Source organism: Drosophila subobscura, chromosome E (genome assembly GCF_008121235.1).
Source record: "Drosophila subobscura isolate 14011-0131.10 chromosome E, UCBerk_Dsub_1.0, whole genome shotgun sequence".
In the NCBI taxonomy this organism is placed as follows: Eukaryota; Metazoa; Arthropoda; class Insecta; order Diptera; family Drosophilidae; genus Drosophila; species Drosophila subobscura.
Window position 1 is genome coordinate 11,486,644 of NC_048531.1, and position 12,058 is coordinate 11,498,701.

The following is a 12,058-nucleotide window of genomic DNA, read 5'->3' on the forward strand; positions in this document are numbered from 1 at the left end:
TATAATAATTCGCTTTCAATGTCAGACAATCGTACAAAAACTTCGAGTATTTCAATTGCATAAAGCCAAAACAGAAAGAAGAGACGAACCTCCCTGCACTCGAAGTCCGAAGCAATTGAAGTGTAATTGAAACGAATCGACAATTTGAAATATTAAACAAATATGCCAAAAAAAATATGTCTTTTATTGCTCGCTGACCCGCTCCGCCACCCTTGTCCATGGGAGCGCGTTTTATGTCTTGTTTGTGGCTGCCGACACGAAAAACACAAAATTGTCCAAATTACAGTGTGAAATTTATTCAATTGGGTTTGTGGTCTTCACACTTCCAGTCAGTCAGTCAGTCAGTCAGCCAGACGGTAGTCAGTAACTCAGGGAGTGACGAGCCAATTCGATTTCGTCATAACCTGACCAGCATCAAGCACATCCCCAAATTTTGGATGCGAGTATAGCGTGCCAAATGGAGGAGCCTCAACCTTGAAAACATATTGATTCAATGCGCAGTCAAAGTTCGCGTTTGTCTGCACCCGCAAGATCCCAATCGGCAGTGAAATTGGGACGCGAGAAATATTTCGCATACCTAGACGAAATTTCCGTGTAATTGTGAAGAGTGGAATTCTCAAGAAAAATGCCGAAAAGTGCATCCAATCAATAAGCCCAAGGTTGCAAATTTAGCCAGTAGAGACGGAGATGCAGACCCTGACAATCAAGGAGAAGAATGCAATTGGTTCTTGTTTATAATTCCATAATGGTTTCATCAACAAGTTCAAAATTCCCATTTGCATTGGCGTTTAAACAAAGACAAAAGCCCGTTAAAAGAATCAAGAAAATAAATAAACTTTTTTAATGAACGAGGAATGTGAAAATCTACAGGAGACATTGCCTTGGAAAATCTTAATGAATTTCACCATTTTGTTTACCATGCAATTCATTTGATTCGGAAACGAGCGATATTCATTTTGGGAAAATATTGTGGGGCCAACGAAACCCGATAAAACGAAAATATGCTGAAGGTTTACTAATTCAAAGATTGCTATTCGATGACGCGGAATTGATTGATATTCCATTCGCAACTTTATAGACAATAAACTGGCATTCATTGGGATGTCTTGCGGTTTATGCGAAAACTTTCCAAGTTCCCCAAAAAGCTCCGCTCTGCCACCCACACACCCAGACCGCCATCACCTATCAGCAGCAGGGCGTGTGACGAAACAATGAATCTGTCCCCAAATTGAACACTGTAAACTCGGTCGATAACATCTGTGATAAGGAAGTTACATACTCTTACATACACGACTCGGTTGCGGTCGGCATTGCTTTGGGGCTGTACTTGAACTACTTTCGTGTGCCAAGTGTCCCTCCCCTGATGGGGCTGGGTCTTGGTCTTGGTCTTCCGCATTGGATGATTGGATGATTGGATGTGAGTTGGAGTGTTTGGAGTGGTCGATTCATAAGCATATCGGCGCATGACTTCAGCACTTTGGTATGCCAGTGTGTACTGCCAGAATACCAATAAAACGCTTTTGGCCACAGCACACATAATGCTAATCAGGGAGTCAATTAAATAGTGGCATAATTATGTATAAATATCCGCTAATTGATTGGCCAGTTAATGTCAGGCATAGGCGATGATAAGCCAGGCATTTCATTCACTCCATCGAATGACGTCTTAATGACTTTATTGAACGACGAACTCATGGAATAGATTGTCATCAGCGTGTCACGTTCGATTGAATTGCAATCCCAATGGGTATCGTCACATCGTGTCAGCAATCACTCACACATACGAGCATCCATTAGTCATTTAATTTCAGTGTAACTAACTAAATCTTACAAGCTGCACCTCCCCTTTAACGTCCTATATCATCTGTCTTAGTGACAAAACTAAGTAATCTTTTTCGGAATAATTAATCAGATAAGACACAAATGTAGCATGGAGAAAGGGGAATTACTTGAATTTTTCGCTTTCGAGGCATTTATTCCCATTTGTGTATGTGGTTTCCATCAATCTCTCCATGGCTGGCTGGCATTAGGCCTTTGTCCGCATTCGGCCAGAGATCGTAATTCGGCTGGAGCCGGCCTGCCCTGACGGACAGAAATCGCTCGTAAAATCCGAGTTTAATGTCATGCAAATCATGTTTCGAGGCGACAGAGCGACTTAATGTCGTCTGATGGCTTTATTTCACACATTGTAGTCCGATTTGTTCCCCATTCAGAGCTGGAGGCTTTGCTTTTTAATTATCTCCGCTAATGTTTTGGCCTATTTCTTGTAGGGCTTGTTTACTCAGCCGACTCTGGATCAACGACATGATTCACTTCGTCTTCTCTATTATTTTCGATATTTAAAGCAAATAATTTGCGATTATGACTCACGGTCAAGCGGGGAGGTGGCACTTGGGAATGTTACTTCCTGTTAGCATTTGGAATTCTTTGGTGAAACTCGGATTCTCCGGCGATTCATTCACCGTATTCACATTCATTGAGACACTCCGAGCGGCTCATCGGTAAACAAATAGCTACTGACGGCATTGTTGGCGTCGTATCGCTTTCAGCGATAGCCGCCCCCAATGGTTAATCCCCAGGCGACGAGAAAACTCGGTTAACTGTACTGGGGGCGTCTGAAATTTGCAATTGCGAATCGCTGGATGATTGTTATGCGAAATGCAGAAGCAGCCCATCGGTGTCAAGTGAATTGGCAGACAGATTAGCGATGATCACATCCTCAGCAAATGGGACAGAGATATCATTTCTGGATATCAGTTTGCAAATCTGAGCAGATAGCTCTAAGTGATTGACAGTATCGAATCGATGAGAGTGTATCAATTTCAAACCAGCTGACAAATTAGAATTAATTCGATTTATTTGTTGACGGCCTTGAACCCGAATTGGATCCAATTATCACAAGTCTTATCAATTTCGCTACTAGATAACAGCAAGCCAAACAGAAAGAACTGCGCACAAAAATTCGCTCAGGAATTTGCACATACTTTTGGCTCTTAATGATCTCTGACCTTATAGGTGGGTTGCTTGCCATATCATATCCGTGCCCAGCGAGAGGAATACTAAGCACACACACCCACACACGCCACAGAGTAACAGTAACATAGGCCACTGTCTCTCCCTCGCTCACTCTCTCTCTCTCTCTCTCTGCTTTCATGGTGACGACAGTTGCCAAATTCGGGCAAACATTTTGCCCCCCAAAATACCTTGACGCGGTCCCAGTTAACATAACGGTAACAGCACGCTCTCACTTCCTCTCTCTCTCTTGCTGCTTCTGTTTGTGGCCATCTCTCTCACAGCCTCCACCCACGCAGCGCCGCCAAAGTGCATTGTAACGAGGTGAGGCCCTCGCAGCTAGTCGCAATAAGCTTTTTGGCGTGTAAATGCGATCGCCGGGGAATGCCTCACCTTGTATCTATACAGCTTGCGCAGGCACTCGAGCGCTGCGCAGCGCTGCCGGCAGCAACAATAACAGAAGCAGCAGCAGGCAGCAGCCCCAACAGCAGCTACGTTTGGTGGTGGCCAATAATTCTAACTGAAATCAGTCAGCAGCGAGCCGCGATCGGAGTCAGAACAACGCGATAAGGAAATACGAACTATACCCACACCAGTTACGATTTTTCGGATCCCCAAAGTGTGCGAGTTTCATTTCAATTGTGCAGAGTTTTCAAAATAATGTTAGTATGCGTACGGATAAAGAGCTCAAGTTTGTTTGCCAAAAACAAAATAAAAACCGCTGTGCCAAGCCGAATTTGGAATCAAATATGCAGGAAATTGAGCACGACAGTCAATATTTGTGAACCCACCAGGGGATACCAGGGGATGATATAAGAAGAGGTTCTCGACTGCTCTCCACCGAAGACGAAACTTACTGTGAATTATTATCTTTACGGTGCTTTGTTTGACCAGCCAGAGTTTGGCAAATATTTTGGCCATCAACGAACCTTTCGTTTCTAATTAAAGATCCATTTCGTCAGAGCTCCCACTGCGACAATTCAATTCTTGGCTATTCACGCCAACTTTATGGCCAATTGGCAATTAATTATCAACTCAAACTTTCAGATTAATTATCACTAAATTAAAAACGGGTTCAGCATTAGCAAACCCCGAAAAATAATACCACCATCAAAAAGACGGAATGGAACAATAACCATGGGGGGTGTGGTGGGGATGAGTAGGAGAGATTTAGACAAAATGTTTGAGCACCTTCGATACCCATGATTCAGCCGCTATTTATACCCGAATCGCTTTAATTGAATAGACCTGATGGCACTCAATAAAATTGCTGACAACTCAGCTGTTAGCCAGGCTATGGCTATGGCTATGCGCACCAAACCCAGCACCGTCAACAGGCGAAACAGGAAAATCTATTTGCAATTTGCATTTATTTATGAAACTCGGTTTCTGATTCGTCTTCGAGTTCTGTTCTGTTGCTGTTTCTGTTCTTCGGATAAACAAGTTTAATGTGTTCTTCGTCTGCCCGAATCCCAGAATTATCACCAACGAAAAATACAAAAATATAAAAGGGGCGCTTCCAAGGCAGATTCTGCCTTTGGAGTTTTCGATTGAGTGAGCGCAAAATTTAGATACAAAACAAGCATAAATATTAAAAACAAAAACGCTTTTTTACAATGCCGTTGGACTTGTACAAACCAGCTGACGTCATCAGAATATACGCATATAGAGGAGATAACTGTTTGAGTTCATTCTTCGCTTTGCCCGTCCCCCCAGTGAACGGCGAATGAATGCCTGATGAGCGGGAATAAATCCCACAAAGAGGATTTCGCTCTCCACAAAAGACATACATGTATATGCAGATAGATAAATTGATTAAACAAGTTTCAAGTTTTTCTCATTTGCCTAATTTCCGTTTTTTTGCCGTTGCACGGGTCGTATGCGTTGTACATCCGCGGAATTTCAGGTATTCCGAGTGGCGATGATAGCAACTGAGATTAAGATCGGGGCTGCTAATTGCTGGCAAATTGCAGACCCCTTATCTAGATTCGTATGCAAAATGTGCGATAAGATATACTGACGGTGTTCCCTGTGCCATTCGCTTCATTTCAGCTGTGAAAGTCTACAGCCCCACGCCTTCCAGTGCAGGACTCAGACATGACTGTCAAGTGCGCCCAGGTGGTGGGCCTGCTGGCCCTGCTGTTGGGTCTGGCCCAAGCCTTTGACCACACATTGAAGCTGGACTATCCGGGCCCCTACTGCGCCGTGCGCAACACATGCTGCAAGGATCGGCACGACGGCTGCTCGCTGCCCATCTCGAGTAAGTTCCTCCTGTATGTTCTCTTCCCCTCCAGGTAAGCTAAACATTCGCCTTGCCCACAGCCACCCTGTGCTACTGTGATGAGTTCTGCGACCGAGACGACGCCGGCGACTGCTGCCCCGATTATCGCTCCTTCTGCTTTGGGGAGGCGGATCCCTTGGTCACCTGCCTGCACAACGGCGTCTATTTCAGCAAATACAACAGCACGTGGGACAACTGCAACGAGTGCCGTTGCCTAGATGGCGGCCGTGTGCAGTGCGACCAGGAGCTCTGCCTGACCGACGAGTCGATCATCCACAGCATCAACACGATCCATCACCTGGGCTGGTCCGCCCGCAAGTACGACGAGTGGTGGGGACACAAGTACAGCGAGGGTCTGCGCCTGCGCCTGGGCACCAAGGAGCCCACCTACCGCGTCAAGGCCATGAGCAGGCTGACGAATCCCACCGAGGGCCTACCCCCCGCCTTTAATGCAGTCGAGAAGTGGTCCAGCTACATCTCGGAGGTGCCCGACCAGGGCTGGTGCGGCTCCTCTTGGGTGCTGTCCACCACCTCGGTGGCCAGCGACCGCTTCGCCATTCAAAGCAAAGGCAAGGAGGCTGTCCAGCTCTCCGCCCAGAACATCCTGTCCTGCACGCGCCGCCAGCAAGGCTGCGAGGGCGGTCACCTGGACGCCGCTTGGCGCTATCTGCACAAGAAGGGAGTCGTCGACGAGAGCTGCTATCCCTACACCCAGCACCGCGATGCCTGCAAGATCCGCCACAACAGCCGCTCGCTGAAGGCCAACGGCTGCCGTCCCTCGGCAAATGTGGATCGGGACAGCTTCTACACGGTGGGCCCCGCCTACACCCTGAACCGCGAGTCTGACATCATGGCGGAGATCTACCACTCTGGCCCCGTCCAGGCCACCATGCGTGTATACAGGGACTTCTTCTCATACTCGAGCGGAGTCTATCGCCAGACGGCTGCCAACCGAGGCGCTCCCACTGGCTTCCACTCGGTGAAGCTGGTCGGCTGGGGTGAGGAGCACAACGGCGACAAGTATTGGGTGAGTGTCCCCACATGATCCTTCATAGCTTATCCTTATGACTGATTTAATTTCGTTGACCAGATCGCTGCCAACTCCTGGGGTCCCTGGTGGGGTGAGCGGGGATACTTCCGCATCCTGCGCGGCTCCAACGAGTCCGGCATCGAGGACTACGTGCTGGCCTCCTGGCCATACGTCTACAACTACTACAACGTGAAGTCGGCATAGACGCCGCCTCCCACGAGTAATCTCGAGCTATGCAGAAATGAAAACAAATTTATCTCATGCTTCAAAAATTTTCCATTGCTATGGCACTCAAAGTGAATTAGGCGCTTCTGTATTTGTAAAGTTTATGCTAGAACCTAGTTACTAAAATGATTAGCTTTAAGATGCGCGAACGCACAAGTTAACTGCCCAACCACCGCCGCGCCCCGTTCCCGTTCCCGTTCACGGACCCAGCCCTAACCACTTGTTCCCTCACCCACTAAACAGGACTAGAAGACGGGTAAGGGGCGTCCATATGCAACACGAAACTGCCACATTAACCAGTCAACACCACGTCCAATCCATACCCTGATACTGCCACAACAAAACAAGAACGTACCCCTGCCCCTGCCGCCGAGCAGCGCATGTGATTGAAGGACGAATTGGATCAGCGAGAGTGTCTGAAGGATACTAGCGAGCCCACCACGCCCATCATGTATTGTAAATGGAAGCTAAGTTAACTGATCGATGGCCCTAAGGAATATGTTCGGCTTATATATTTGTAATAAACGAATTACTTTACATGTTTACCGCCGCGGAGTTTTGATTCATTCTGAGTGCCGAGTGCTGAGTGCTGAATTTTCCCATCCCATCCACGCACACTTCAGCGGAGAACATTTGTATCTTAACTTTATTTTGTAATACATATTTATACGTATCGTGGACCAGTGCGGTCATCGTATGTGTCTTGTATAATCATTTCACTTTCTTTCTGCTTTGTTTAACAATATTTTCACATTTTTTGTTGGGGGTTAAATAGAATAGAGTAAAATTCTCTGGGGGGGTTATTTAGTAATGCTCGCGCACTGAATAAATCAGGAGAATAATCAAGAATGTTTTCACTTTTCACTTTGCACTTACGATTACAATCGAAATTAAATTGACACAAACAAAAGTCGAAGGCCCACAACTTTCCTAACCATGGAATAATTCAATTCATTTCTCACACTTCCAATTTGGATACGAGTACGCTTCCGGGGACAGTATTTGTATCTGGTGCAAAAATAGGCCTGCACGCACGCTCTGCTTGCTCTCTGGCGCTGCCTCTGGCTCTGCTCCTGCTCCTGCTCCTGGATGCATGCGGATTGGGTGGGCTAGTTTAGGGTGATGCCGGCAAAGGATACCTCTAGGGCGGCATCGCTAGACTCCATGCGACTGCGCAAATGCGCCAGCGTGTTCTTGTAGTGGCTCTCGATCTGTTTGGTTTCCTCGCTGGGCTCCAGGTTGGGCAGCTCCTCATTCACCTTGGCAATCAGCTGCAAGAATAATATTCACTTTAAGACACCTGCGGTTCTGCTTTTCTTGTGCGAACTAATCACCTGATTCAGCATTGCGACTGTGATGAGCGAGTTGCCGCGCTCGAAGTAGAAGAGATAATGATTCAGCAGCTCCACGTACAGCTGCACCTGTACTCCCGTGTCCAGGCATTGCGAGGCAATTCGAGCGCCCTTTTTCAGGCAGTCCAGAGTGCGCTTCTCGTCCCGCATCTCCTCTCCGTTTTGCCTAGCGATGCAACATTAAAGGTAAACAACAATTTCAGAGAAAGGAACATCAAAGCGCTACTTACTTTCCGCTCCAGAAGAGAGCTGCACAGGCAACTACACCGCGGCACTGATCCGGCTTCTTTAGCAGCTTGGACGCCGCCAGAGCACAGTTGGTGCGGAGGGGTTCGGCGTTTTCCTCGCCGAAGCAGGACATCTGCTCGAACGTGGACATGATGAGCGTTATGGCAGCTAGCTGAGCCTTCGAATCGGAGATTTCATCTTCGTAGAGGGAGAATGCCTGCGTCATGAACTCGTAGGCCACAGTCTCGTGGTTCGTGTAGCGGATCTCTCCAATGACCAGAGCACCCTGCAGATATAGACGCAGTGCCAGATCGGCCAGGTCCGCCTTGGCCAAGGCGCTGATGGTGCTGTGGCAGTACTGCACGATCTTCTGGCACTTTTTGTCCCAGTTCTCATCCTGCTCGGCAATCGCCTTGTACTTGAAGGCCAGCTGGTAGGCTGCGAATACGAGCGGAGGCAGGACATGCTTGAGCCGCTGACCACCACCATTCCCTAGATGCTTGCGCGCTGTTTGCAGCATTTTGTATTGCATGTCCGGCTCGTCAGAACGCATCAGGTGAATGAAGCTGAAGCACGAATAAACCATTAATACAAAAAGGGAATTGAAAACGCATTGCGAGATCTACTTACCGCGCCACGACTCCCTGCTCTTCCGCAAACTCTTCGGCATCTGTGCTGCTGGCACCAGCAGCCGCCAAAGTGTCCTTATTCGCCTCATCATCTTTGATCAGCGGCGTGATAATGTTCAGCAGGCTGTCTGCCTGATCCGCCGTCGGCACCTGAGTCTCGTTTTCGAGAATATTCATTACCAGATACAGGGCCAATGACTTGCGTGAAGTGTAGTCGAACTTTTCCAGCAGGGGACAAAAGTTGAGCAGCTGTATGATGGTCAGGGCATTATTGTAGAAGTCAATGCAGATGCGCAGGAGCCGGGACAGTTCCTGGTTCACTGACAAAAGGTGAGAGATGCTGCCAAAAAGGGATGGTGAGATTAGCACAGGCTCATTTTTCATGTGCTTAACGATTCCTTACTTGTTCATGTTCATTCGTTGCAGTATTTGTGCGGTTGTGCCCAGCACCTTGTCCACGTAGTCGATGCGATCCGGATAAACTTTCTGGGCCAAACTCAGCAGAGCAACCTGCAGCGAAATGGTGTCCTCGAGAGGCATGTCCATGCGCATCTGCACAATGTTGGCCACCTGCACGCTGAATACCTCGAACAGCTCCACCTCGGCGGGAATGATGGCATCGATGCCATTGCCGCTTGTCTACGGCAAAAGGAATGTTAGTTAATGTCAGCATTTGGGGCAACGAGAAAGCGTATTACCTTGCCACTCCGCTGGTTGTAGGCAGCCAGACGCTCAATCAGCGATATAATAATGTTCTTGACGTTCACACCCGTCTCCAGCTGGGCACAGGACTTGAGGAATGGGTCCAGTGTCTGCAGATGGAACTCATCGGGAAACACTTGGATGATGCACTCCATGAGATACTCCTGGGCAATGGCATCCCGACAGCTAACCACCTGCTCCAAGATTCCCGGTAGAATGAGTCGCTGGTACGTTTCCAGGGTTGCCGACTCCAGCTGCGATAATCGCACCAGGTTAGTGCCCACCAGTATCTTGAGCTCCTCGCGTTCCTTTTCCCGCCTGGTCTTCTCGCTGGAGTGTCCCTGGTGCTGCATGCGCACCCACAATTTGTTCATCTCGGCAAAGTTCGTCAGCACAAAGTCAATGGCATCGTAGACATTGCCCTCGTGCTCGTTCTCAGCGACCATCACATCGGGCAGAATGTTTCGGGTGCACTGCAGCAAATAATTGCGAAGGAACAGCCCCCTCAGGGGGTGCTGCACTCCGCGGCACATCTCCACCAGGTCCTTGAGGATGCTGCGCTTGAGCGTGGAGTCGTTCTTTATGTACACAATGCCCACTGTGATCAGCAAATACAGCCGCGGCACTATGGTGTGCGAGTACTGAACCAGCTCATACAGTTCCGTCTTTTTGTCATTCTTCTCGCTGAGATATAGCTCCAGATGGCACAGCTCATTGGTGACGGCCATATCTGGGGAAGAGCGCGCGTTATAGTAAGAAAGTTTGCACACGCTAAGGTATTGGGCACTCACATAGCTCGTAATAACTCTTGGGAGACAACACGGAGGTGCGCAGCTCAGTGAGCATGGTGCTGGCGCACTTGAGCGAGTCCAGCATGCGCTCCTTGTCCAGAAAGTGGTTCATCTGGAATGCCTGCTTACGCGCCGCTCCGACAGCCTCGGCGAGCAGCTTCTCCTGGTCATCCAAACCATTTGGCATGGTCTGAAACGAGACATAGAAAGTGGAGTCGGTGCTGTTAGTCCCTGGGGTTCGCCTAGCTCTCGAGTACATGAGGGCGGGTTACAATGAGATCGAGAACACACAAATGCTTTAACAGCAAACAGCTTCAGATAAGCCTTCTTTATACAAGTATCTACGGAAGTTTGGGCGGAGAGCTGAGCCAGGCCAGACGACACAATGAATTGATGATAAGACATACAACATCAAGCAGATTTTGGATGAACATGACACATTGAGCATGCAAGTGTACACGTACATATATTTGTACATACATATATGTATGTACAGTGCTATGTACGACCATTTCAGCGTTTCGCATGGAGGGTTTAATTAGTGGTTGGAGTGAGTGTGAATTATTTACCCTATTCTGAGCAGGATTGGGCGCTTGGCCGCTGTACGAGGATGAACTCCAGGGGTACATGGTGGGAATGATGAGTGGTTGTTGGTTGGGGGCGTAGTTTTTGCTCCAGGTACGCTCGACTTGACGTCGACAGACTTGCGCAGTCAGCGGTTTGACTTTACCCAATTTTCACTTGCTGGTTTTTTTAATTTTTTGCCAATTCTCGCTTGCCGGCTTCTGGCGGCTACAATGCAGGCTGGGTCGCACTTACCATTACTGCAGCGTCAGGTTCGAATCGAAGATGGGGGGTTATTTAATTAAATAAAGTTTACTTTTATAGGGTTCAGTGTGACCGCGGAATTAACGATGAAATATACCGACAGACCCTCGCAAATATACCGAAATATACCTTCTCATTTTTAAAATATACTGTAAATCTTAAATTATTTTCCACCACTTTGATGTTCTGCTGTTGAAGAATCAATTTGGCTTATAATAAGATCCAAATAAAAGCTTGAAAATATTATGTGACCCTCTCTAGGTAACACACTTTGGAAATGCTTACATATTATCACATAAACGATATATTTGCCTTGGAGATCGCGCTTCACCATTTTGTGTACAATATCATACGATTTATGGAGTAAAACTAATAATACAATAGCATAAAATAATAGACTGTGCGCAAAGCATCAAAACTCTTCAGTTTAAGTGGTTCGACTATATATTTGAAATGAATATGGGCGCCAAGTTAACTAAATCTCTAAGCATGGCAACTCCATGGCACAGATGACATAATTTTCCGCCAGGTGTCTCTGTTGCTATTAATTTAAAAAGCAGATTAATAACGAGTGAACGGGTGGATTCAACAAGAATGTGTTGCTCAATACTCCATGTTGTAAAGATAGAAGAACTGCACCCCAAACCATTCCAAGCTCATTCTAATATTTACTTATGTCCCCGTTCCCTTTCCCTTTCTGAAAAACAAAAAAATTTCTTTTCTCTTTTGTTGCCCGCGCTATTTTTCAAAAATTCTCATGCTATCAGTTAACAGACATGATCTCTACATGTTACATACACTTACATACTGTAGACAAAACTCCCTTGCTTCCAGAAGGGGTGAATTGAATGTTTGAATTTGTAAAATATAAGGTCATATGGTATACAAACCAATAAAAGTTAGTATTTTAAATACGTCAAATTGATTTTTCAAACTGATAAAATTATTGTTTCACTGTTAAAAGTCTTTGAAAACTCGTA

General features: G+C 47.0%; 2 protein-coding genes across 5 annotated transcripts in view; one reads left to right on the plus strand and one right to left on the minus strand.

Moving 5' to 3' along the window:
• LOC117892458 (tubulointerstitial nephritis antigen-like) overlaps window positions 1–12,058 on the plus strand; it is a 28,270-nt gene that overhangs the window by 6,524 nt on the left and 9,688 nt on the right. Inside the window, exons 1-4 of one of the 3 annotated variants that reach the window (XM_034798708.1) lie at window positions 3,529–3,674; window positions 5,065–5,272; window positions 5,335–6,320; window positions 6,384–6,538. In XM_034798708.1, coding sequence (XP_034654599.1) covers window positions 5,110–5,272; window positions 5,335–6,320; window positions 6,384–6,527 — 1,293 coding nt within the window. In that variant the 5' untranslated portion in view covers window positions 3,529–3,674; window positions 5,065–5,109 and the 3' untranslated portion in view covers window positions 6,528–6,538. Of the gene's footprint in view, window positions 1–3,528; window positions 3,675–5,064; window positions 5,273–5,334; window positions 6,321–6,383; window positions 7,094–12,058 lie in introns of those variants that run through there. The other 2 variants (XM_034798707.1, XM_034798709.1) reach the window with 2 other exon arrangements.
• On the minus strand, window positions 7,177–11,188 carry LOC117892457 (vacuolar protein sorting-associated protein 35). Of its 2 annotated transcripts, none has more exons than XM_034798706.1 (8): window positions 11,070–11,188; window positions 10,251–10,440; window positions 9,456–10,189; window positions 9,161–9,396; window positions 8,759–9,097; window positions 8,131–8,694; window positions 7,883–8,066; window positions 7,177–7,819 (listed from the first exon to the last, which is right to left on the minus strand). In XM_034798706.1, the coding sequence occupies exons 1-8, from the start codon at window positions 11,070–11,072 to the stop codon at window positions 7,658–7,660; spliced, it is 2,412 nt and encodes an 803-aa protein (XP_034654597.1). In that variant the 5' UTR covers window positions 11,073–11,188; the 3' UTR covers window positions 7,177–7,657. The 2 variants fall into 2 exon arrangements, with proteins under 2 accessions (XP_034654597.1, XP_034654596.1); XM_034798705.1 differs by lacking the exon at window positions 11,070–11,188 and adding an exon at window positions 10,820–11,021.

Bases quoted from the DNA above. Each gene is read 5' to 3' on its own strand.
- LOC117892457 (XM_034798705.1), bottom strand. From the start codon at position 10,879: ATGTACCCCTGGAGTTCATCCTCGTACAGCGGCCAAGCGCCCAATCCT. The intron at 9,098-9,160 runs GTAAGGAATCGT...CCTTTTTGGCAG, and splicing joins CAACGAATGAACATGAACAA to CATCTCTCACCTTTTGTCAG. The intron at 8,067-8,130 runs GTAAGTAGCGCT...TTGCATCGCTAG, and splicing joins GCTCTCTTCTGGAGCGGAAA to GCAAAACGGAGAGGAGATGC.